The sequence below is a fragment of the Mesoplodon mirus genome (assembly GCF_964341445.2).
Source record: "Mesoplodon mirus genome assembly, chromosome: 1".
Lineage (NCBI taxonomy): Eukaryota > Metazoa > Chordata > Mammalia > Artiodactyla > Ziphiidae > Mesoplodon > Mesoplodon mirus.
This window is the reverse complement of record NC_138976.1, coordinates 8,824,969-8,851,787: the sequence shown is the minus strand read 5'-3', so window position 1 is coordinate 8,851,787 and position 26,819 is coordinate 8,824,969. Positions and strand designations below refer to the sequence as shown.

The 26,819-nt window shown below is 42.7% G+C and overlaps 1 protein-coding gene across 4 annotated transcripts; it reads left to right on the top strand.

The window, feature by feature from the left end:
• The first annotated feature begins 968 nt into the window (after nucleotides 1-968).
• On the top strand, nucleotides 969-26,000 carry ZBTB34 (zinc finger and BTB domain containing 34). 4 transcript variants are annotated; one of them, XM_082614887.1, is made up of 4 exons: nucleotides 977-1,048; nucleotides 3,992-4,111; nucleotides 10,956-11,115; nucleotides 19,508-26,000. In XM_082614887.1, exons 3-4 carry the CDS (start codon nucleotides 11,084-11,086, stop codon nucleotides 21,030-21,032), a joined length of 1,557 nt encoding a protein of 518 aa, XP_082471013.1. In that variant the 5' UTR covers nucleotides 977-1,048; nucleotides 3,992-4,111; nucleotides 10,956-11,083; the 3' UTR covers nucleotides 21,033-26,000. The 4 variants fall into 4 exon arrangements, with proteins under 4 accessions (XP_082471016.1, XP_082471013.1, XP_082471015.1 ...); XM_082614889.1 differs by lacking the exon at nucleotides 3,992-4,111 and having other exon boundaries at nucleotides 1,005-1,048; XM_082614890.1 differs by lacking the exons at nucleotides 3,992-4,111; nucleotides 10,956-11,115 and having other exon boundaries at nucleotides 969-1,048.
• Nucleotides 26,001-26,819: the final 819 nt, after the last annotated feature.

Here is a 26,819-nt window from a genome sequence, read left to right as displayed (position 1 = left end):
AAAAGGTGGCCCTTGTTATTGGAAGGTGGCTACTGGACGGAGCCTGGAGAGTTCCCACTTGCGGAGGATGAGGTAACATCAGGAAGTCTCAGCTTTCTAACTTGAAGAGGAGCTGGTATCTTTGACTCCTAGTTTATTTTTATTACACAGTCAGAAAAAGGAAAATAAACTTCTGCCACAACTTCGCAGGAGTCCACCAAAATGTAAAGGGTGTTTACATTTCACCTAACATAACACCTGTGTTATTTCATAACACCTTCAAAGGGTGTTAAATTCGCCTGAAACAGAGAGGAAAATGCTGAGCGAGGCTCCCACCCCAACTCGAGTGTCAAGATTGGGTGTCTCCAAGGATCTGGAAATGCACATTTTTTTTGAGACTTGGTCTGTGACAGGAGTTTCACATCCCCAAGTTCGTTATTTTTATCTCGGCTTTGAGGGAGAGGGAATCTGCCCAAGGTCCTAAGTTAGGTGACCCGGTCCGGCAAGGTAACCACCGCACAGGTAACTGCTGTGCAGCCTGGGTGAGGGGCAGGCATCCGAAGGGCTGTGAGAGAGAGGGTCTCGGAAGCGGAGGGCTGGACGCACGGTGGGTGCAGGCCCCGGGTGATGGCAGGTCGAAGGTCCTGGCCTCTCACCCATTCCGCTCCGGGAGCCCCGGGCGCGCCCCGCGGAGCAGCCCTCCTCCCGCCAGCAGGGGGCGCCGAGGAGAAGGCGGGCGGGAGGCCGTGGTGCGCGGAGCTGCCGCCGTTCCCTCCCGGAGTCGGGACCAAGGCCGCCGCTCGTCCATTCGTCCGCGGCGGGACTCCCGGACACAGCCCGAGCGGGATCCCAGACTCGGAGTCCCGGAGAGAGACCCGTCCCGTGTCGCCAGCACCCCAGTCCGCGCCTGCCCGGAAGCGCCGGCGCTGAGGGGGCGGGGCCGAGAAGCGCTTCCGGGGGCGGGGGGCGCGGGCTGGGGCGGCAGCCGGAGCGGCGGGGACGGGCCTGGCGCCGGCGGCGGCGGAGGGGGCGCCGCGGGCGGGCAATGTGAGCGCGGCGCTCTCCGCAGGTGAGTCGCGCCGGCGGGGGGCGGCGGGAGGCGGGCAAGGCGCGGGCGGAGCCAGCGGGGTCGGTGGCAGCCCCTGGCCGCTGTCCGGTTCCCTCTGGGCGCGGCGGGGCGGGAGCCTCTGCGCCTGGTCAGCCCCTCGGGCCGGCGGGTGGGCGGGTGGTGCGGGTTGGAGCCGAGGCCGGGCGGGGTCGGGAAGCTCTGGGCACCTGCTCTGGTCCGGCGCGCGCCCCCAAGGGGCCAACCCTGTTTGGCCCCGGAGTCCGGGCGCTGCTGGCGGGTCTGAGGGTAGCGCTCGGCCAGCTGCCCCGGGCTCCCCAGCCTCCGCCCGGGCGTCTCGGGATCCCCCGCTTCCGGGCCCCTCGGCCCCGGGGGCGCTCCCCCTTTGTACGGGGAGGCCGGATGGTTAAGTCCCCGGGAGAGCCGGGCCGGGCCGCGGGGTCGGCCCTGCTGGTGGCTGCAACCGAGCTCCTGCCCCACGCCACGGCTTTTCTCCAGGTAAACAGGCGGCGGCGCGTCCTGCTTGGCCCTGGACGTCTCCATGGTCACTCTCGCCCTCAGACGGTCCTGCCATTACGGAGGGCTGGGCTGGCCTGGGTGTGTAAACAGTGTCCTTCTAGGCTAGGCGGCTGTGCCTTGGGGCATGAACAGTCTGGGAGTCTCAGTCTTGAGGCTTTCAGCAAGCCTCTTCCATGCTGGGCCTCAGTTTCCCCACCTGATCAGTGAGGGTTTTAGATAAGCTCTCTAAAGACCCTTCCAGCTCTATCATTCTGTGTATGTCTGAAATTGGAATGGCTGTCCCTGGTTCAAGATATTGGGCAGTTTCACCGAAGACTTTTTGCAAATGTGGACTTTTTAGCCGCTTAATACACTTGTTTTCAGACAGGGTTTAAAATGAATCCAAGAAGCGTTTCTAAACCTAACCTTATCCTAATTCATTCCTTGCTTTTGTTCCTAGTAGTAGTCAATCACATCCTGCTGAGTTTTTGCATGCAAAAATTTTTTTTGTTGTTTATATCTGCCCATTTTCTCTTTGTTCCCTAGTCAGGCCCTGTTTGCCTCACATCTGGATGATTGCAGCAGCTTTTTAGCTGGTCTCTGACTTCAGAAGTCCCCCCCCACCTCTCCCATCCTTCCTTTATGCTAATGCTAAACTTAATATAGGAAGTCAAAAAAAGAGTTGAGTGTTTGCTTGCTTATTAAATGTCAAGATGCTGTTCCATGTGGTGGGGTAAAGTAGTAGGAGGCACACTTACAGCCTCCAAGCAGCTTTACACTGGGTGCTGAGACTTTACCTGTAGAAAGGTAATTGATTGATGAGACAAGCCTGTGTGCTGTAGTGTTAAGAGGAAGGAGAGATGGAGGTTACTATATGCCAAGTGGTCAGGAAAGGCTTTAGTGAGGGGGTGGGGTTTGAGCTGGCTGTTAAAGGATGAGTAGGGCTCAGATAGGAAAAGAAGAATCAGACCCAGTGATCCTGTGGAGTTAGTGAATAGACCAGTTTCCTTGTAGAGAAGGGTGCTCAAAGGAAGGGAATAAGGAAAGATTGGCTGGGCTAGTTCCTGAAAGAACTTGAACACTAGGCCAAAGTTGAAACTATTCTAAAGGCAGTGGTGAGAGGCAAGAGACTAGGGGTGGTTCATGGTCATTTACAGGAGGGGAAGGGAGAGGCTGGGGGCCAGGAGATAAGCTAAAAGGCCACAGGTATTTATACCACTATTCAAAGCTGAGTACATGCTCTGCCTGCCACACTGCGTCCAGTCAGTGCCCACCGTGCTTTTCAAGGCTCTCCTCACCTCCTTGGACCTTATTTGCTGCTTCTCCTCCCCGTCTGTCTCCTGCAGAAGCGAGTCTGTGACTGCTTCTAGGGCGTCGCTCCTCTGGTTCCCCCTTCTGAAGTCCTGGCCTCCTTTTTCTTCTCCTCTGTGTAAATTCTCCATTTCACTTCCTTCAAGCCCCTGCTGAAGATATACTTCCTCCAGAGGGTGTTCCCTGACTGCCCTACCCCCATGCCTTTGTGGCACTCAGAATCTAAAGCACAGGATTCAGCACTTGTTTCTTGGTTACTGAACTTGCTCTTGTCCCAGCTGAAGTGGGTGTTTTTTTTTTGAGGGCAGTTTGTCTTAATACTTCTCTTGAAGCCCTTGTAATATCTAATACTGTAGCTGGGCTTTTGTAATAGGTATGCAAATACTTCCTAATTTTTGTTGGTAAATGACTTAAATTTTTTTGAACCCCCCCTTTTTAAAGGAGGAGCTTTTATTAGTTATCAGTTTTCTCTGTCATATATCATTTACGTCTAGTGCTGCCATTCAAGGTGGATGTTTTCAGCTTTCATTCTTCGAGTGCAGATAACATAAAATGAATCTTTGAAACATTAAAATGTTTACTCTTGATTATGGGAAAGGAAAACATCATGTAATCCTTCAGTTGGAGGCTGTGGGGAAAGTACATCAGCTTTGGAATCAGACCGGTCTGGGTTGGAATCCCAGCAAGGCTACTTACTAGCCATGTGAACTTCGACAATTTATATAATGTCTCTGAGCCTCTGTTCTCTCATTTGTAGTATGGGGATAATAAAATCCATTTCCTAGGGTTTTGTGAGTTTTAAAAAAAGTATATGAAGGAGGTAGCAAAGTTTATAGCACCTAGTAACTGCTTAATATTTACATTTTCATCATCATCATCATCATTATTAGGTGTAAATTTATCAAGGTGGAGAAATGATAGGCTGCTGAACCTCAGTGTATTTACTGAGCTGTGTATTTCTACATGTCTGTGGATCCTACTTTTACCTTCCAGCTGAAGCACTTGTCAAAAATGTCAGTATCACGAATCTATAATGTGTCATTATGTTTTATTCCCATTAATTTTCATCTTTCTCTAGTTTAAATTCTGCTTAATGGTTTTCAAACTTCTTAATTGTGTCCATTTAATGTCTTGTAGCTGACAAACTGCTGAATTTAGCTTAGTGAAGGTCATCAGCTGAAGGCAGTTTAATTTCTAACGGTTATTTTCTGGTTGTATTGATGGCATGGAAAACTTCATGGAAGAAAGCAATTCAAGGTGAGCTTTTCTAATCCTTTTATCTTTAGAGGTGGGACTTAATATATTTCCCAGGTCTGGTGCCCCCTGAAATGCCAGCAGTAAGCAGATAAGATGCTACCCCTTGACTTTTTTGAGTTCTTTGCCCTAAGAAAGCTTATTCATTCTTTAACTGAAACAAATCTTTCTATTTCCTGATAGGATTTTAAGCATCTAATTGCCCACTTCATAGACAGAAGTAAAAAGAATGGACATTATGCAGAGAAATGGCTGCAAAGTACGAGGAATTGTAACCCCTTAATTATCACTGTGTTGGTGTAATGATACACCCTTAAATGAGAAATTTTCTTTCCACTCAAAGGTGATCAGTAAGACTCTAGCACCAGTAAAACCCCCTACTTCTCACCACTGTGCCTGGATTAAAATCTTATTCTTACGGGAGATAAGAATTCTGGCTCTGGAGACTGTCAAATCCAGGTTCAAATCCTGGCTCAGCCAGTCATTAGTGAGTTTGGGAAAGGTTCTTAGTCTCTCTGAGTGTTTTCTCATCTGTAGAATGGGGATAGCTGCCGTGTCTATCTCATAGTGTTGTCATGAAGATTCAGTGAGCAGGTAGAGAGCTTCCTTAGTGTACAGAACACAGTTGGAGCTCAGTAACTGTTATTGCCAGTCAGATTAAAGAGTCCATTCCTACTCTGCTAGCAAAGCTCAGAAGAAGGTTCTGATGTTCTGCACTGACTGAAAGACAGTCTCCACTGTCAAACGAAACCGCACTCTCAGAATTATTGTATCTGAGCAGACTTGGAGAATGTTAACGCCTTGGTAGGAAATCTAACAGTTTGGATAAAAATGTTCTTTCAGGCTCACATGAATTAATGCAGTAAGAACTCTAGACTTGTTTTCTTTTAAATTAGGATGAGTACTTCATGAATATCCATCACGGAATGCCATTTTATTTATTTTTTTCTTGCATTGGGTTTCAGCAGCACCAGAATGTTTCATGCAGGCCTGGTGTTATTCGGCTGCTGCTTTCTGAAGGATTAGATTGTACTTCATGACAGCTCAATTTTAGTTTTGCTCTAGACCCAGGCAGAAATACCTAGGAAAGTTATTTTTGTATCCTTGTGACTGCTGTTACCATGCCTGTTGTCCCCAGTGCTTCCATTCTGGTGTCTTTTTAATGACTTTTTGTTTGAGAATGATAAGGGATCTTCAGGTCTTCAGTGCCTGATAGAGAAAGTCTAGCTTGAGTTGTGTCTCCAGTATCAGCAAGTGACTGAAGCCAGCAGGTGCAAATCTGGGTTTGGAATCATGAGCATCTTGATGGAGAATAATGGGTACTTCCTGGTGCCTTAAACAACTTCCAAATTTGTAACCTTGCTTTCCTTTCTTGGAAGTGTCGCAGGGTATTTTTAAATGAAGTGGAGCAAATTAGAGTGTTTATGGGTTAGATGGGAGTGAACCACCTTGCTAGATTTTTCCTGCTGGTGAGACGATCCTACGTCTCTTGGGTGTTCAGCAGGAAAAGTTGAAAGCTGAGGGTGCCGCCATGGTGGCAGTCATGGATTTTGAGCCACCGGCTTGGTTTAGGTTGCTGAGAGCCTCTCTCTGCTAGACACACTGTTAGGCTCTGGGCACACAGTCCCTGCCCTCAGAGAGCTCACCACTGAGGGTGTGAGCTCAGTAGCACGGGAGGCTCAAAAATCAGCACATCTCATTTGCTTAGGTTTTACACTTTTACTTTTGCTCTGGTTGTCATTACGGGGAAACAGTTCCAGGGTTTTACCCAAGGATTTTGTAGAGGGGATTTCAAGGCCCACGTGGGTGTTTTGCCCAGATGACATTTAAGTGTCTTTTCTCATCTTTAGGTTCTCTTTAGAATGGATTTGCAGGGTGGGAAGATGGCACTGGTCTAGGTACTGGTTTTCACTGTTTGGTTTTCTTAGAGCTTAACAAAAGGCACGATGCAGAATTTTATTAGCCAATGAAACGGTGCCTTAAGGAGAGGGCTAGGTGTGGATGTTTCCTCTTTTGTGAGATACCATGTTACAGTAGGAGCAAATAACTGTTCCTTCTGTTCTCAGCTGTGTTTTCTGTTTTCCCTTTTAGTAACCGCATGTTACCACATCCATCCTTGGCTAGTACAATTTTTGATTACTCCCAAATTGTGCCTATTGGACAACTCTGTTCAGAGGCCCAGTAGGCAGCCTAAACTCAGCTTGTCTGAGGCGGAACTAACTTCCAGAGTGGACAGCATCCCTCCGTCTCCAAGCCCTGTTGAGTCCTTCTTTGGACTCGTGTTCAAATTGGCTGCCACCGGAATCCACTTTGAGATTTCCAGTCTCGTATTCAAGGCCGTCCACGTTCCCACTGTGGCATTCCTCCTTCCCTCGTCACTCCTTGTACCTGGGCCCTGGCCACTACCCCAGACACCATACATTTTCACTCCAGTGTTCTTTGCTTCTGCCATTCCTCTGCCTGAAGTGTTCTTTCTGTTCCATTTGAAATGCAAATTCCTGTTCAAATATTACTTCCACCATGAAGATTTTATTTATTCTCTTTGATTAAAAAAAATTCTCTTTGGTCAAAAGTAATCAGTCTTGTCATTGCTCTCATAGTTCTTTGTTTCTGCCTCTATAATTGTCTGCTTGATACAATAACTACCCATTTGCAGCCTATCTTTCTCTAGATTCCTTGGTTTTAAAAATTATATATTTTTAGGTAAAACCCTATAACATGTCTTAAAAAAACTTTTAGTGAGAATAATACAGCTATATGATAAAAAAATTCAAAAAGTATAAAAGTCTGTTTCCCTTCCCTCTCTCCAGTCTGTAGTCCTCATTCCCAAAAGTCGCCAACATTAATGGTTTCATGGGATTCCTTCCAGAATGGATACAGCAGTATATACTTGTTCTTTTAAGAAAAGTACATGAAGTGAATCACATATATACATACAGATTTTTCTATGGCTTGCTGCTTTTGGCTAAATATTAGAGCTCTTTTCCATGTAGAAGGATACAGGTCTATTTATTCTTCTTAATGGCTGGGTAGTGTTTCATTGTTGATTGGTTTTTTGTGTTTTTTTTTGTTTTTGAACAAGTCTTCTCTGGATTTTGAGCTCGTTTCCCTCTTTTTTTTTTTTTGCTATAGCAAATAAAAATGCTCAGTGGACAGACATATCCTAATAAGCTATTGTAAGTACTGTGTATTTGTAGGCTTAATTCTTAATAGTTAATTGTGGGCCAAACGATGAATGCTTTTTACATCTTAATTGATATTACCAGATTATCCCTCAGGATTACACCTGCACACTTTAAAAATGTGTGCAGGTCTGATGGGTTATGAATGGTATCTCATTTTTTTCTTTTTGTAATTCACATGTCTTGATCATGAATAAAGCTAAACATCTTTTCATATGTTTTTGATCACTTTTTCTTTGAACTGTTAATATCTTTTGCACCTTCTTCCATAGGATTTTGTGTGTCAGTCCAAATCTGTTTGAGTTATAATATAGCCCTTTGTCAAATGTGCATGTACTTTCCCTCAATATGTCGTTTATCTTTCGGCTTGGGGGGTGGATTTTTTTATTATATATTTCTATGTTGTCAAATGTATTTGTCCTTTGTGGCTTCTGGGACTTATGTCATGCTTGCAGAGGCCTCTATGACATTATTATAAATAAATTCACCCATGCTTTCTTTTAGTTATATTTTGGTGATAGTTAAGTCTTTTAAAAATAGTGTCAGAAGACTATAATGCCATTAAATGGAAAATCATAGGCCCCTCCTTACATTCCCTAGTGCTTTATAAGAAATTGTTAAATATGCAGCACCTTTGAAAACTTAGGGAGCTGTAATTTCCATTAATCGGGCGTTTTATTTTATGTGAACCTATAGTGGTCATATAGAAGAGCACGCACTACCTTTTTGCCTCATTTGCTCAAACTCAGTGGGAGGAGCCAGGTGAGAGGACGAACAGAGTGGCGATGAACTGGCGTCTGTCCACCCTTCCCAGGATCAGCCATGTCTGTTAGATTATGGTCAGCTGGTTTCCCTGTCTTTACGAAGTGACTTTTCTAAAGCTCCTTCAGGTAAAATGTGTTTATTCTTGGTGAGCTTTGGAATCTGGATTAGGGGGTATCATTTCCTTGTTTGTAGCGTTTTCAGAACGGCGTCTTGTCCTGATGCCTGGGTGTGGTCATATGTTCCGTAGCTTTTTTTGGGTGGGAGCTTGCAGAGATTTCAAGCAGCTTTACTTGCTAAGCCTTGTTGTCATATGGTCTCGCATCAGATCTTAGTTTTCTTGTCAGAGCATGCGTGCGTGTTTATTTCTAGGACCCTTCTCCTTCGCTTTGCACTTCAAGTCTGTGGGTCGAGTATCCCCGGCTGGCTTGTATGGTAATTTAGGGGACAGCACCTTTCCCCTGTGGCTCGTGCCCACACTGCCTCGCCGTGTGAGTGGCCTCCCTTCTCTGGTTGCCCGGTCTGCCTGAACTCCCCGGCATGTGGCTGTGCTTTTCCCCAACCGGGTCGCTCTTCACTCCTCGGGGTTCTGCCTTGCTCTGGCCTGTGCTGGCCTTGCTGCTGTCCTCAGTGCTTTCACACCTGGCTTCCTCGCTACGTGGTCAGTCCTGGGTAGCCCCTCACAGCCTGCTCTTGCTTTTTAAAGGCCCGTCTCAGTGCTGCTTTGAATTCTCTTGAACTTGGGCTGAACCTGTGTCTTGGCAGCATCTGCTCTCCGTGACTCTCTTTCATCCTCGAACACCAAAAGGACCACTTACTTGAGCCCTAGATCGGTGGTTTCTAATGAATAGAGGCTTTAGCATATGAAGATAGCTGTTTATTTAAAGCAGGTAAAATCAGCCAGGGTGCAGGGCTCTGATGGGGAGGTGGGAGTAAAAGCTGTGAATATGGAAGGCATAATAGACTGCAGCTGGAGGGCCGCCTGGGACTTCTTTCTGATCATAGCCCTTCCTTCTACCGGTGACTTAGATCTAGAAAAGAGGGAGATTTTGATCTTGAAAGAGGCTACTGTGGTAAATTCCTAGAGCTGAGATTGCTCGTGCACAGGGCATGTGTGCTTGTAAGTTTGATGGATATTACTAAAATGCTCCCTTTTGCCTTTCTTCATCTCCTTCCTCCTGGCAGAGGAAGGAGTAAGAGCCCTGGGCAGTGGTAGGAGGTTGTCACCTGTCACTGTCCCTTTCCCTGGCCACCACCCTAGGGCAGGAAGGTAACCTAGGGCAAGCTTTCGTTTCCTCCTGCCTTTCCCTCAACTCTCCTGCCTCCCTTACTGGTCCAGCTACTCCCCTTGGGCACATTAAACAAGGATAAGGGGTTATTGTGCAGGGGTCTAGATGGCCAGACTTTGCAGCAGCCCTGAAGAAGTTAAGTTAGCCTCTTGGAGCCTCAGTTTCCTCACCTATCAAGTGAGGGTAATCGTACCTGCCTTCTGGTGGAAGGTCAAGAGAATTCAGTGAAGTAATACATATAAGGCCTTTACGACATGCCTAGCATGTATCAAGCATTCAGTAAATATTGTAATTGATGATGATGATGATGGGCTTTTCCAAGTAAGGGGGGAAGGCTAAGGAGTGTGGTGGAAGGTGGCAGTGATCCCCTTGGACAGTTGCTGAGGCTGGTGTGGAGGTGGCTGGATGAATGTCAGGACTGCCCACGTCCGAGGTGGTCCTTCCCAGAACCCACTGTTGAGACCAGTGGTGGCAGAGTCTCGTCAGCTGACTGTGGTAGAGGCTGTGTGTGAGGTGAGAGCTGCTTCCCGAGGGGTGAAAGCATTCTCCAGTTAAAGAAATTGGAGAGCAGAAAGTCTGTGTGTCCATTGGTTGAATGAGCAGAAGAGCGTTATGAAAAAATCGGGGAGCTGACAATTTTGAACTTCCCAGAGACCATTGCAACTAATGTCCTCTTTGTATATGTTTTTAAAAAGAAGTATTTCACATTGTTATCCAAAGTATAGTTTTAACAAACAAAACCAAAATAAGTATTGTTAAAATAAATATTAATGGTATTGAAGAAAAATATCCAGTTTATATATACTTGTTTTTAATTAAAATATAGCAATGTAAATGTCTAGTTTGGGGATTTTTTTTGTTTACTATTGATATAATGGGACAGAAAGACCTGTGATTAATCTGCTGAATTAAAGAATACTGATTCTGAGTGAGTGAATTCTGATTCTTTAGTGAGTGGAATAATCAAATTCATTATCGTTTTCTGAAGCAGCTGCAAACTTAGTCTAAGTGAAAAACTAATATAAATCACTTCTCTGCATTATCAAAAATGAACTCCATTCCCATCTCTCTCTGAGTTGGGAGGAATCTGCAGTAAGCCTGTATCAAACTGCAAGACTGGGACTCTTATTTATCTTTGAGTCCCCTTTGGTTTTGTGGACGTAAGAGATTGAAATTGAACATATCCTATAAATGTAGAAAAATAAATTCCCAGTCAGTATGTCATTTAGTGATTGCAGTTAAATCTAATACTTGCAGCACATTTGACAAAGGCTCGTTTTCTTAATTTGCAAAGAACTCTGACAGTTCAATAGAGAGTCAGATATGGGCAAAGGATATGGGTAGGCAGTTCAAAGACAAACTTAGACAAATTGCCATTGAAGATGAGAAAAGATGATCAACCTCATTTATAATTAAATCACGGCAAAACAATGAGATACCACTTTTAACCTGTGAGTGTGGCGAAAGTGAAAAAGTTCAGTGTTCATTATTGGCAGTTATGGGGGTACAGGCGCTTCATGTGCTGTTGGTGAAGGGACAGTTGCTGCCACCTTTTGGGAGGTAAGTTGGCATTATCGATGGATGTGAAAATCTAACGCAATACCCCTCTGCTAGGAGGAGCTACTATGCCTGTTTAAATGGTTTCCTGCTTTTGGTATCACCTGGGGACTGATTAAGTACTGAGTACGTGGTGGCACAGCCATCCATGGAATACTATGAAATCAGAAAAGAGGATGCAGTAGATGAGCTTGTGCTGCTGTGGACAGATTTTAAGGTACATTAAATACTTTTTTTTTTAACATCTATATTAGAGTGTAATTGCTTTACAGTGGTGTGTTAGTTTCTGCTTTATAACAAAGTGAATCAGCTATACATACACATATATCCCCATATCCCCTCCCTCTTGCGTCTCCCTCCCACCCTCCCTATCCCACCCCTCTAGGTGGTCACAAAGCACCGAGCTGATCTCCCTGTGCTATGCAGCTGCTTCCCACTAGCTATCTGTTTTACATTTGGTAGTATATATAAGTCCATGCCATTCTCTCACTTCATCCCAGCTTACCCTTTAAATACATTTTTAAAAAGCAGAGTACGGAACAGTTTATGCTGATATATGTTTATAATTTTCTCTGAAAGAACACCCCAAAACTCTTTCCAGTGATTGAGAGACACTGGAGAAGAATTTTGCTATCCATTTTACATTTTTCTGTACTATAGTTTGAAGTTTGACCATATGCATATATTTTATTTTAAAGATGAAATTAAACATTGATCTAACTTTGGTGTAGGCCCACTGACATTCCATTCAAGGGAGAAATCAAGACCCTCGAGGAACCAGTGATTAGCCCATGCTGGAAAATTGCAGAGGAGTGGAGGGTTCTGTTTGAACTTGATGTGTCTGTGAGAGGTTCTGGCTTCCTTTGCTTCAGGACCACTGGACCTGATAAGTCAGGTCTGGGTGTAGAATTGTGATTAATTATGACTTTTCCTCCTTTTATGTGACTAGGACTTAAGTTACCTGTAAATTCCCTGTGTGTCGGTCTCTGAGAAGCCTCTTATTCGAGAGTGTTGCTTGTTAGCAGCTTTAGGCAGGAGTCTCTGAATCTCATTGTCACTGCCGAGAGGACGCGTCAGTGTCAAGGAGAGGAGAATGGAGCACTTCCTTTCTCATTTTGCAGAGAAGTGGAATTCCTCTCTTAGGTGTTAATCATGGTCTTTCATTTTTCTCTTCAGTGATTTTCTTTCCAGTGTAGTTCTGTACTTTTTTCTGAGAAGAAGATAAAAAGCCACACAGAAGAGGAAGACACCTCATTGTGGAGCTATTTTCAGTTTTACAGACTATTTCAGAAATGCTTTTTTTGTTTTCCTTTTTCTACTGGTTTTTGCCCAGGACTCTGTACCTTTAAAAAACTGAATCCACCTTTCTTTTGCCCTTTAATTCCAGAAGTCACTATTTACACATCCTTGTGTCCCGAAAATTCTGTAATGAATAGGTAACATTTGACCACTTGGCACGTGCCAGGCAGTTTCTGTGTTTCTAGAAGGCAGTCTGGTGGAGTTATGAGCATGACCCCTGGAGCCAGACTAAGTTCATCTGTTAGCTCTGGGACCTTTGGCAAGTGTCTTAACTTCTTTTCTTCAGTTTCTTCATCTATAAAATGGCAGCAATCATAGTATTCCCCTAACAGAGTTGATAAGAGAATCAAATTAATTAATATGTGTAAGGTGTTTAGCACAAGATAGGTACTCATTATATGTAAGCTATTATACATATTCATTGCATGAATTTCCCTCATTCAACTATTACAGCAGTCATGTTGGGCAGTAGTTCTTCTAAGACCTTTTCTAGATACAGAGATCAAGGTTAATGGACTTGTCTGAGGTCACGTAACTATTTAAATGTTCATTGTTATTATTTTTATTAGAAAGTGGCACAACCAGGATTCATATCCAAGTCTAACTTCAAAGCCAGTTCTCTTTGTTACACCATCCTGTCCCCCTAAAAAAAGTCTCTAATAGCCAACCTTGATTGCCACGTGCCAGGCAACCATCATGCTAAGTGCTTCCTACATGTATTCCTTATAACAACCCATAAGGCAAAGACTATTGCTATTGATACTACCATTAAAAACAAAAAAACAAAAAAACTGAGACTTGGAAAGGTTATAAATTACCTTGCCCAAGGTTTTACAAACGGAAAGCAGGTATCGTTTGAATCCATACCCGACTCCAGATTAATGCTTCTAATGGTTATATTAGGATCTTTTCTTATCTCTTAAAAACTAGATGAGGTGCCTTAAATTTTTTTAATGTTACTTATTTTTAATAAGTAATACATTCACATAGTTTAGAAATTTTAAGAGTTCAAGGGGGCTTCCCTGGTGGCGCAGTGGTTGAGAGTCTGCCTGCCGATACAGGGGACGCGGGTTCGTGCCCCGGTCCGGGAGGATCCCACATGCCGTGGAGTGGCTGGGCCCGTGAGCCATGGCTGCTGAGCGTGCGCGTCCGGAGCCTGTGCTCCGCGACGGGAGAGGCCACAACAGTGAGAGGCCCTCGTACCGCAAAAAAAAACCCTAGATGAGGTGCCTTAAATTTTTTTAATGTTACTTATTTTTAATAAGTAATACATTCACATAGTTTAGAAATTTTAAGAGTTCAGAATGATTCAGTGAAAGCTAATGGGACTTCCAATTACCTCATCCCTGTCCCAAGAGGCTATTTGTTTTTGTGCCTCATTCCGGAAATATTTTGCTAATATTTATATATGAATATATTGACACAGTGAGGTATATATGTTTTCATAGTGCTTTATACAAATAGCATATATACTGCTCTGCATCTCAGCTTTTTCATTTAGCAATATATCATGGTGATTGTTTCATACCAGTATGAAAAGAGCTTCCTTATTCATTTTTTTCTGGTTGTATAGTAGTCTTTAGTATGGACATACCATAATTTATTAGCCAGGCTCCTCTTGATGAGAATTTAGTTTGTTTCCAGTCTTTTTTTATGAACTGTCCTGTAATAAATTCCTAGAGTTGAAATTGCTCAGTCATGGGGGATCGTTTGTAATTTTGCTGGATACTACCGAAATGCCCTCCAAAGTATTTGTACCATTTTATACTCACCAGCAGTGTCTATGTCAAATTATCATCTAGTAGAGATTTAAAAATACATATATTTTTGTCATTCGAAGTAATACATGTTCAGTATAGAAATTTGAAAAATACAGAAAAATACAAAGAAGAAAGTTAAAACATCTTTACCCTTACATTAATGTAAATATTTTATATAATTCTTTAATATTATCTCTATGTATATTTACTATTTGTAAATACATATATACTTTTAGAAATATTATTCTGTATATTCTGTGATTACCTGATTTTTTAACAGCCTTGTTGAGGTATATAACTTACATATAAAATTGACCCATCTTAAGTATAAAATTCAGTGACTTCTAGTAAACTTAAAAAGTTGTCAAACTATCACCGTAATTCAGTTTTAGACCATTTCCATCGCCCATAAAGATCCCTCTTGTTCATTTGCAGTTGATCTGATTTCTTGCTGTGTTCTTAAGTATTTATTCATCAAATATTTATTGAGTATCCACCATGTGCCAGTCAGTTATCTGGCAGATAGTTAATATAACAGATAAAAATTCCTGCTCTCATGGGAACTAACTTACATTTTGTGGAACTAACTTTGAATTCTTCTTTAAAGTCATTTTAGTGATGATACCGTATTCAGTATATAGCTGTATCATACTTTATAATTCCCTTATTGTTGGACATTCAGATTGTTTCCATTGTTTGCTTTGTAATTGAATATAGTTATGGATAAATTCTTGTGCCTATATTCATGATTTTTTTTTTTTTTTTTACAACACAGAGTGCTGAGTTGAGAGAAATTCCCATTTTAAGGCTTTTATTATATTTTCCTCCCAGAAGTATGTGAGAGCACCCCTCTTCCTATGACACTGCCAGCTGGGTTGCGTTTTTAAGTCTGGGCAATTTGAGAAAGAACAATTGTGTCTTGTGTTAATTTTTATATTTTGGTTTTTTATTGATGAAGTCGTTAAACATTTTATCCCTATGTTTAAAGGCAATTAAAATTTTTTTTTTAGCATCTGTTCATATTCTTTGTTTACTTTTCGGTTGTTATATTTGGCTTTTATTGATTTGTAAGAGTTTTATACTTCCCTGCCATAGATGTTATGTTTTTCATAATTTGTCTCTTTTTGTTTTTTGGTAAAAGATATTTTTTAGATGTATAAAAGTTTTACTTAAAGAGTTAAATCTCCCTTTCTTCTTCTGGTGTCTGCCTTTGTGTGCTCAGAAATGCCTTCTCTTGAAGTTATTTTTGGGTATGTTGTGAAGAAGGGATCTAACTTTATTATTATTTATTCATATTATCCAAGCAGCATCTATTTCCAGAAATCTTCCTTTTTCACTGATTGAAAATGGCCCCCAAAGGCCCATCCTGGTCTGATTTCTATCTACTTGATAGCCTCATGTGACCTCTGCCCTTGCTCCTTGTCCCAACTGTGCCACAGTGCTCCAGTATTTCCTTCCTTCCTGACTTGGGCTCTCATCTCTTTGTGCATGTGATTCCTTCTGTCTGGAAAGTTGGAACTTTCCTTGCAGCACCCCCCTGCCCCCCAATATTTGGCTAACCTTTATCATCCTTTAGGTCTCAGTTGAGATATCATTTGTTCAAATGGCCTTCTCTGACCACTCCTCCATTATGAAAGATCTCATAGCTCTTATCACAATTTACAACAAGAGAATTGTAGCTCACCCGGAGCTGTAGTGCCAGGCATACGGAAGACTCTCAGTATATATTTACGAAATGAATGAATTATAGCCTACTCATACATTTTGACATCTATATGTTTGGCTGTATTTTTCTTTTTCTAAAATTTTTTCAGTATTTCTTCTTCTAGATCTAATGTCCAGTTTGGTGGCCATGGCCCACACGTGGCTATTGAACACTTGAAGTGTAGTTATTCCAGATTGAGATGTGCTGTAAATGCAAAATACACATCACATTTTAAAGACTTGGTATGACAGACATGAAATTCTAAGAGTGTTGTGAAAATGCCAGTGACTTAGTATGAAAAAAAGAATATAAAATATCTCATTAATAACTTTCTAATATTGTTGAAATGATAATGTTTTAGGTATATTGAGTTAAATTTTATATTTTTCCTTTTAAACAATATAACTGCTAGAAAACATTACACACATGGCTTGTGTTGTATTTCTATTGGACAGCAGTGTTCTAGATGAATTTTAAAATCATTTTGTCAAGTTTCTAAGAAAATACTCCATTGGGCTGCATTATATTTATAAATTAACTTGCGGAGAACATGTCCATCTTGATAGTATCAAATCTTCCTACCAGAAGCATGATATGTGTCTTTGTTTATACATATTTTTGTCCTTATTAAAGTGTTATAGTTTTCTTCTTGTAGATCCTATTTTTTGTTTATCCCCCAGGTATTTTATAGTTTATGTTAATATTGTTGCCTGTAACTTGTCATTAGCTTACCTAACCGGTTTTTTATGAATAATAATTTTTTAAATCCTTCACTTATTAGATCCTGATTCTAACAGATTTTTTTCAAGCAATTCTTTTGTGTTTTCTACGTAGTCATATTTCCCTTGGATGATAATTTCACCTCCTCTTTTCTAAAGGCTATATGCCTTAATTTTCTCTTGCCTTGTTTCTTTGGCTGAAATTTCAAGAACAACATTAAGTAAAAGAAGTGATGGGCAGACAACCTTGTAGCCTTCCAGGCACTAGCAGGAATTCCTTTACAAAATTGTTTACCAGAGAGTGTGCCAGGGAATACTAATTCTTTGGAATATTAATATGTGTACCTTGAGAGAAGAGTTTCATGGTTAAATGAGTTTGCAAACTGCTGAGTTAAATAGAATTCTTGTCTGTAGGACTTTGCAGATGGGTTAGTATGCTAATATGTTTTTTAATTCCTAGGAGGTAGGGATATTGAGCTTGGGGCTTGTGTTCTACTAAGTACATTTTGGGGAATGTAGGTATATTTCCTTTTTAAGGGTGATGTTGCCATTAGTTTGCAGTAGATGCTATTATATTAGGAAAATATTGTTCTATTCTTAGCTTATTAAGTATTTTTTTCCTTACTTTGAAAGTGACTTAACTTTTTAAAATGCATTTTTGGCATAGAATTGATTTGGCCATATGGTTTTTCTCCTTTGACTTATTGAGGTTGCAAATTATATTTGTGTATTTCCTAACATATAGCCGTTCTTATATTTGATCATAATATATTATTCTTTTAATAGGTTATATTTGCTAGTATTTTCTTTAGGATATTAAAGTAAGTCTGTTTAGTGAAGTCTCTTTACTTAGGTAAAGTTGACGGTCTTTATGCTGTTTGCCATATTCTAATACCAGACTTATGCCATATGAACTGAGATGCTTTAAATATTTTAGCATGCATCTAGAACAGTGTGAATGGCCTGAGGATCATTTGTGCTTTGGCACTTATGTTTCTTTTTAATTCTGCCAATTTATGTTATTCTAAAAATATGTCCATTCCACTCGGATTTCAAATTGGTTTCAATCATAAATCTAGGATAAATAATGACACAGGATTCCTCTCTAACTAAAATGTTTTAATAAATTCTGAGGTGGTTAAGAAAAACTCTGATGTGATTTATTATCACACTGATTGATCTTTTTCTGCAAAAGTCTTAGATTTAGTTGCACATTGTCTTAAATTTTAAAACTTTGTCTCTGTGATTAAATACTGTTCTGTATTAATTACTTTTTTGTTTTCTTTGGGTTTAGTTTGTTCCTTTTCTAACCTCATAAGTGATTTCATTTATTTTTATTTTTTATTGTTTAATGATAAAATTTTTTAAGGCACTGACATTGTTAAAATTTGTTAGTTCAGAACCCTGGCATTTCATTGTGAAAAATTTCAAACATACAGAAAAGTTGAATTTTACAATAAACACCTGTATACTCAATCTAGACTCTACACTTGTTAACATTTTATTTTGTTTGCTTTATCACATATCTGTCCATCTCTTTTTGGATGCATTGTTAAAGTAAGTTGAAGATATAAGTAAACTTCATTCCTGAACCCGTACTGCAGATTTGAGGTGAATTTTCTTATTTTCTAAATAACTTTATTCTTTATTGATTTTCTCTTTGATTCAGTACTTATTCAGGAGGTGTTTAAATTTCTATTGATTGGGTTTTAAAAACAAAAATATAAACGTGCGATCTAGGGCTTCCCTGGTGGCGCAATGGTTGAGAGTCCGCCTGCCGATGCAGGGGACGTGGGTTTGTGCCCCGGTCCGGGAGGATCCCACATGCCACGGAGCAGCTGGGCCCGTGCGCCATGGCCGCTGAGCCTGTGCGTCTGGAGCCTGTTGTTTTGGTCAGAGAATGCAGCCTGGGCTCTACCCCCTTCTGTAGTTTTTTTTTGGGTTTTTTTGTTTGTTTGTTTGTTTGCGGTACGCAGGCCTCTCACTGTTGTGGCCTCTCCCGTTGCGGAGCACAGGCTCCAGACGCGCAGGCTCAGTGGCCATGGCTCACGGGCCCAGCTGCTCCGCGGCATGTGGGATCTTCCCGGACCGGGGCACGAACCCGCGTCCCCTGCGTCGGCAGGCGGACTCTCAACCACTGTGCCACCAGGGAAGCCCCCCTTCTGTAGTTTTGAGGGATCAGGGCTGTGGGTTCTGGGCAGAGGGCAACCAGCCTGTCCTGAGCACGCCAGCACTCTGGCTCACTCTGTGAGCACTAGCCGAGGATGATGCACTCCTGACATGTCCATCACTCTTCTTGATCCTACTGTCTAAAAACTCTTCACTGAAGGCGACCGAGCATTGCTCTATGAATTACCAACCCGAAAGGATGTAAATGTATGTAGAGCTGAAGGGGAAAAAATGCACATCAAGACAATAACTCAAACTCTAAAAAGGTTTAAGCTCCATTCAGTGTATCCAGTGTGCTGTATACTTGCAAAATACCAATTGGAAACATACAAATAAGGCAGAGCATTTTTTTTTTTTTTTTCCCGGTACGCAGGCCTCTCACTGTTGCGGCCTCTCCCGTTGCGGAGCACAGGCTCCGGACACGCAGGCCCAGAGGCCATGGCTCACGGGCCCGGCCGCTGCGCGGCATGTGGGATATTCCCTGACCGGGGCACGAACCCGTGTCCCCTGCATCGGCAGGCGGACTCTCAACCACTGCGCCACCAGGGAAGCCCAGGCAGAGCATTTTTTTAAATGAATTTACTTCTGTTTTACAGAGTACTTCAAATCCTCAAAGGTAGGTGAAACAGAAAAATATATTTCTTAAAAAGGATACCAAGTTCTCAGTTAGAGCTAAAATGGCTCTACTGTATGTTACATGCTCTACTTTGATCAAGATATATGTCAGGTAATTAGGAGACTTGGCTAATAGATCATTAGGTTATTTAGCTTTAGGTGAATTAACCAAGGCATGAAAGACTGAAAATAAGTAAGAGGAGAAAAGAAATGCTCGGGCGGACCCTAGGAGGTATAGTAGCTACAGTGGAGGGGGTGGTGGTATTTTTGCAAGGCTGTGTTTATGCCGCTTGTACTTAGTGAGGAGTCACTGGCGAATTATGAAACTCTCTCTTTCCTCAGATTACGCTTCATGTCAGTAGAAATGGACAGCAGCAGTTTTATTCAGTTTGATGTGCCCGAGTACAGCAGCACTGTTCTGAGCCAGCTAAACGAACTCCGCCTGCAAGGGAAACTATGTGACATCATTGTCCACATTCAGGGTCAGCCGTTCCGAGCCCACAAAGCAGTCCTTGCAGCCAGCTCCCCCTACTTCCGGGACCATTCAGCATTAAGTACCATGAGTGGCTTGTCAATATCAGTGATTAAAAATCCCAATGTGTTTGAACAGTTGCTTTCATTTTGTTACACTGGAAGAATGTCCTTGCAGCTGAAGGATGTTGTCAGTTTTCTGACTGCAGCCAGCTTTCTTCAGATGCAGTGTGTCATTGACAAGTGCACGCAGATCCTAGAGGGCATCCATTCAAAAATCAGTGTTGGAGATGTGGACTCCGTGACTGTCGGTGCGGAAGAGACCCCAGAGAGTCGTAATGGAGTTAAAGACGGCAGCTACTTTGCCAACCCGGTGGAGATCTCCCCTCCATACTGCCCCCAGGTGCGGCAGCCTACCACAAGCAGTGATCTTCGGATGGAGACGACACCCAGCAAAGCCTTGCGCAGCCGTGTACAGGAGGAAGGGCACTCAGACCGAGGGAGCAGTGGGAGCGTCTCTGAGTACGAGATTCAGATCGAGGGGGACCACGAGCAAGGGGACCTGCTGGGGAGGGAGAGCCAGATCACTGAGGTGAAAGTGAAGATGGAAAAGTCTGACCGTCCCAGCTGTTCCGACAGCTCCTCCCTGGGAGACGATGGCTACCACACCGAGATGGTTGATGGGGAACAAGTTGTGGCCGTGAATGTGGGCTCCTATGGTTCTGTGCTCCAGCATGCCTACTCCTACTCCCAGGCAGCTTCACAGCCAGCCGGCGTAGCTGAGGCTTTTGGAAGTTTGAGTAATTCCAGCCCATCCAGATCCATGCTGAGCTGTTTCCGAGGAGGTCGTGCCCGCCAGAAGCGGGCTCTGTCTGTCCATCTGCACAGTGATCTGCAGGGCTTGGTGCAGGGTTCCGACAGTGAAGCTATGATGAATAACCCCGGGTTTGAGAGCAGCCCCCGGGAGAGGAGTGCAAGAGGTCACTGGTACCCGTACAATGAGAGGTTGATCTGTATTTACTGTGGAAAGTCCTTCAACCAGAAGGGAAGCCTTGACAGGCACATGCGACTCCATATGGGAATCACCCCCTTTGTGTGCAAGTTCTGCGGGAAGAAGTACACGCGGAAGGACCAGCTGGAGTACCACATCCGGGGCCATACCGACGATAAACCATTCCGCTGTGAGATCTGCGGGAAGTGCTTTCCATTCCAAGGTACCCTCAACCAGCACCTGCGGAAAAACCACCCTGGCATAGCTGAAGTCAGGAGTCGCATCGAGTCCCCCGAGAGAACAGATGTGTATGTGGAACAGAAACTAGAAAACGATGCGTCAGCCTCAGAGATGGCCCTAGATTCCCGGATGGAAATTCACACGGTGTCTGATGCTCCTGATTAAGATGGTAAAGAAGTGCACCCACACAAAGCACATTAATCAATGCCTATTTGTGATTTGCTTTGTTGTAATCTTTGGTTTTCCCAACCATCTGGAAATCTCTTGGTCTCTTGGCAGTTTTTCTAAGGTTTCTGGAAGGAACACTTCATTGTGTTTATGCTTGCCCCCGCCCTCCCTCCCTCAAGGAGCTCAAAGCCTGAAGGGCAGCGTATCCAGGGAAAACACAGGCTGACAGGATTCCTCTCTGGCTGAACTCTTCATCCACAATCTGCCAGTGATTTAGCTATGCCAACTGGTTGACCCTACATTCTCTGCCAAGAGGCATGCTCTCTCATTGTGTGCACTGGTACCAGTGCATTTCCATGGAGGGAGACTGGGAAGCCGTCAGCTGATACAAATGGGCAACCTTTTCTAATTTAAAGTTACTTTTAGGGGGTAGTTAGACAATTTTTATACATATATATATAATAAAGCAATTATTATATATATAGTATATATACATTCTCAAATTTGATTTTATTCTGGTTGAGGTGAATGTAAGAGGAATATATAATTTAATACAATGTGAACAGGGCTTTTGACTCTGTCTCGCCCCTACCTAATATGTTAGGGTTTTGCCCCTTTATTTCCCTTATAAAAGAATGTTAATAGGTTTTCAAATATATTAATCATTGTGTCCAAAAGCAGGCAAAGCAAATCACAGTGTTCATAGCTCTGCTTCATAACAAATACATAAACCAAATGCCATAAAATGTATTCAACTCTAGTTGGAAACCATTTGGAATTTTTGTTAGTTGTCCAGTAGGTTAAGCTGGATGACCCGTGGTGCTGACCTTTTTACATACAGTAGTGTTATATTAGTCAACCCCAAAGGAGCAGTGGTTTTCAATGTTTTTACTGGCCTATGAATCTACCTTCATTCCGTACTGTAGAAACATACATACCAGGTAACTAAATCGAATCACTCTCTACCGTGAGTTAGTACTCGCACTAAAGGAAAGGGATTTGTAGTTCTGTCTACAAAATTCTCCAAGCAGTGTTGTGGTTTTTTTTCTTCTTTCTCTTTTCAAACAGCCAGTTCAGGTGCACAGCAACTTTTTCTACATGCAGTTCCCAGGGAAACTGCAGAACTTGGAATTTGTACTTTTTGTAAAGATATACTCTACGGGAATTGCAAGCAATATATCTATCTTAGTATTGTGTGAGCTGATGAGAGCCTCCGTGGCTCCCCCGCTCTCTCAGTGTTTCCTGCTTGAAGAAACCAACAGTTAAAAAGCCCTCTAAGATACTCTGTGTGTCACCAAATCTCTGTGTGTCACCATTTTTTTGGTCACGTGGTGCTATTTTTATGTTATGTATCTTTTAGGTCAGTATAGTTGTAGAAAATGTGAAATCTAATGGTAAAAGTGAATTCTAATTTTTTTCCTCTCTTGAGTTTATAGCTTGAAAAAAGACCTCAAAAGCATGTGCTGGCAAACACATTACTGTATAAAAACATACCCGAGTCCTATTTGGATAATGTTTTATTAGTACTTGAGGAAGTGTCTGCAGTTTTATATTTTGTTCACCCGTGTGCTTCTAGTATACAAAACGGGCTTTATGAGATTGCCCTGGTACTGTATACTCCGACAGAGCGTAATGTTGTAAGCAGTTTGGTGGTGAGTTTGTGCTGCAGGCTGTTGGTAAGATGTCAGCACTCCAGGCTCTCTGCTTGAGAACCTTGGCCCTGAAACTCACAACTAGCGTGTCTCCACGGGAGAAGAGCCCAAACCACCTAAGAGAAAAACAAAAGCGAAATTCAGACCAACCTCAGAGGCTAGGAGTTAAAGGAGTACAGAAGTAGATGTTTGCTGGTTTTCCGTGCTTTTTTGGCTCTTAAAATACCAAGAATGGAGTTGGGGTGGGGGGTGTTTGGGGATTTTTTTTGTTTTTTTGGGGGGGAAAAAATCATTCAGGCCCTTGTGTGTGATCGCCCCCGGGGGTGGTAGCTGTGCAGTAGCATCTCTTCAGCACAGGCGATCTGTTCACGCGTGAGCCGCTGCTCTCCACGTCAGTGTTACTACGTACAGACACGCGAGTCCTGCCGCTCCAAGGAGCGACTTCTGCTAACCGGGTATATAGTATGCCTTTTCCTGTCAGACTGCCTAAGTCAGGGGTCTGTTTCCTCCCTGAAGCACTTGCTCAACTCCTGTCAAAGCCGTGTGCCTCAAGGGGAGGCTGGGCCCCAAGTGTTTACCCACTTAAATATGTTCTGGGGTTTCAGGTAAATGTTTGTGATTTTTTTTTTCCTTACATAAGTTTGGTTTTGATTTTTTTTTTCCTTCAAAGAATTAAATGCAAAAAATTTGTGTTGTGATACAAATTAAGTTTGTGACAAGAAGCGCCCAAATCGAGGACATGAGAGGTCAGGCTCAGGGAAGGAGCCTCCTTTTCACTCAGGCTTGGGGCCTTCTGAGAGGTCTCCAGAGCATCCTGTGATAAACGAGACAAGTGAGGAGGGGCGGCACTTGGGGCAAGCGCCTCGAATGTCCTGGTTCTTGTCACCGTGTCCGTCTTAACCTTATTTACATGGAGTTCTTTGTATTTGTAAATTTGTTTTACTGGTTTGAGTTTACCAAAGAGTGACTTATCCAAAATTGTCTTTGACAAAAATATACATTGCTTTGATTGTACCGTTCAGGTTCAGACATTGTAATGGGACTGTTAAGGGGCAGAAAATTGATTGCGTTTCTCTCTAATAATCATGATCCCACGTTTTGCAAGTTCCACTTGCTCCCATCCATGTTGCTAACACTTTACCCTTTCCACTGCTAGCAGTGATAAGAATGAATTCTCAAGCCATAACCCAGTACTGTAAGGTCCCACAGGGCTTCGAGGGAGCCCGCGCGCGGGCCAGCACAGCGCTGCGTGGCCTCTCTGAGCGCGCGCACTGCCGTGCTTCTCAGTGTGCAGGGCGAGGGAAAGATTAACTCCGTTCACATCGGGCAGCAGCAATGAATTGTGCCTTGTCACATGAGGATGTGCCAGGAGGATTAACGTGACCACAGAACAGAAACGTTCTCTCCCCGAAGTTCACTTCACGTCTCTGCAGACGAAGTCCGCTGTGTAACTCCTTAGAGCGACTCTTTTTGGAAAGCAAAGTCCCTATTTCTGTACAGTTTTAGGTTAGATGTTTCATTTATAACAAATGCAAAAATCAAATAAGATAAAAGTGATATGTGAAGAAATCTTTTACAGTAAAATATATCCTGAATTCATATAGGTTTGTTCATAATTGAGTCTCTTCTTGAGTTACCTTTTCAAATACGTAGACAATGTGAAGACAGTGACAGCGTCCTTTTCTATAGGTGTTTAACCTGTTATTACAAACTGTGAAAACAAAGAATTTTATACTTTTACTAATGTGTGTGGTTTTAAACAGTTATTTTCATTCTAATCAGTTCTCTACCCTCTAATTTCTACTAAAGCTGTAAATACATTTAGAAATTATATTTGTAAATACAGTATATGAAGTCAAGTTAATTTTGGGGTCAGTGGAAAGCCTCCCAATTGGCTCTGCCTTGGCAGTTTTGTTTTGTTTTTTGTTCTTTCTTTCTTTTTTTTTTTTTTTAAACAGCAGAAAGGATACTGTCGGTTCACTGTTAAGCAGAATATACTGTAGAACTAAATTGATAACTTCTAAATCTTCCAGAGCATGAGTAGATGTCTTTTCTAATGATAGCAGTTATAACAAGTCTTTGTTTCTCCCCTAGCCCAGACCATAGGCCTGCATATTTTTGTGTGTGGTTTTGTTTTTACTTTTGTTTTTACAGCCTAGACTCTAGGAAGAATTTGCAGGAACACAAAACAAGGGCTGGGAGGGCATCATCTATGTGAATGAGCTTTACTTTAAAGAAATCAATGTATTTTATTTTAACAAAGTTTTCCATTAGTGACTGTGATTTTTTTGTTGTCGTCGTCGTTGTTATTGTTAAATTCTGTAATGGTTTCCTGTGAAGCCTCCACTGAAAGGGACTCAAATATGCAACACCTAAACTATTTTCCAAGGGCACATGCCCCTTGAATGGTGCTTCTAGACTGGTCAGGGTTATTTATTAAATTTTATATATGAAAGTATTGGGGAATTATGTAAATTCTTTATATGAAACTATCTAGTTCATAAATCATAGGTTTCATATTACTCAGTGCAACTGAACTGAAAGTTCAGAAGAGTCATTCACATTGTTCGAAATTTGTAATGGTTGTCACTCGTCACGTATGTCTCTTCAGTAAGTGCCAGAGTGTTTCCACTGTTTCTGCCCAGTGCGTGACTTCTCGGCCCACAAGAGAACCTTTTCTCTCTGGTTCCCCTTGGGTCTGGCACAGACAGGGCTGGTGTCGTTCTCTATCAAGTCCTGGAGTTAGCCTTGCAGCAGATTCAGTAAACAGACCTCTTGCTGCCCCTCAGTGACAAGTATGCTGTGAATTCAACCTTTGGACTTGCTGCCCAAGCCTTTGGTTGCTGCCCTGAGTATAGTAAGAGGTAAACTTACCTGGTTTCTTCGAGAATGACCATTTTCCTAATGTGAAAACCATCTCTCTCACCACTTTTATTAGTAGGGCTAACATTTTTTTCCGTTATAAATGGTTGAGCAATTTGAATGACTTAACACAGTGTCATTATCTTGCAATATAAACTGGTAACCTCACAACTCCACACTTCATCACCATATGAAGTAAATGAAGCTAGCTAAGCGGATGCTGTATCAACTAGTAACTTGCCATTAAGGATTATTTTATAGCATGAATATAAGACTATTTATTCAAATGATATTTTACTCTTGTATTCATTTTGTTTTAGATTTGTGACATGAATACTTCAGTGCTGCTTAATTTTGTTCTGAATTCTTGTTTCTTGCTTGTAAATGGCTTTTTTATGGTATAAAGTCAATGGAAATTGCTGTTTGTAAATAAAAATGCTGCTAGAGCAGATGTGCTGTGGTCTTCCTCCGTATTTACCTCTTCTGGCCCCCTGAGTTTCACAGACTCTAACAAACATCCTCCGGTGTCATAGTTTCTGTAACCACTGTTTTTGAAAGGTTAGGATTTCCTAAGAAGCTCTTGTGCCACCGTGGTGCTGCAAAGAGGAGAAAGAAGCAGATCTCTCTCTGACCTTTACCATGTGGGGTAGAGACTGGATTGTCAGGAGGCCGAAGTCTGCAGCCAGGATCGCCGGTGAGCCCTTTCCGCATTTTCCTGCCGAAGTGCCCTCTGGCTCCATTGAGTGTGCCTCGTTCATTCACTCTCACCACAGAGCTTAGAGGTACACACGCCCTGTCTCCTGCCTCCAGCTCTCTGAAACTGAGCAAGACCCTGTGGGGCCCTCCTGAGTACGGAAGCCTTTCCGTGTCCCCCATTTATTGTTTTCAGGAGGAAGGCTTCAGCCTCCTAAACCTTCCCTGAGTACCAAAGCACAGATTCAAACGGTTGCTAATCAGAAAAGGGAGGGATTGTAGAAACGGAGGAGGAGCCATCAGGAAACTCGTCAGCTACAGGCCGGGCCTGGTCCCTCCTCAAGGGATATACCTAACCATATACCTTTGAGTTCTGCGGGAACTAAGGCCCCCCCAGGTGGAGTTATTCAGACAGCACCAGAGTCCTGGAGCGCTGCCCTGTTATCACCAACCAGCCAGAAGAAAGTCACACACCCTGCGGCCTTCACCCCCAGTTCTGCCACCGTCCTCCTTGCTTGGCGCTAAAGTCAACGTTTCTCTGCTCCAAACTTCGACGTTTTGGTTTGTTTGGCCTGTG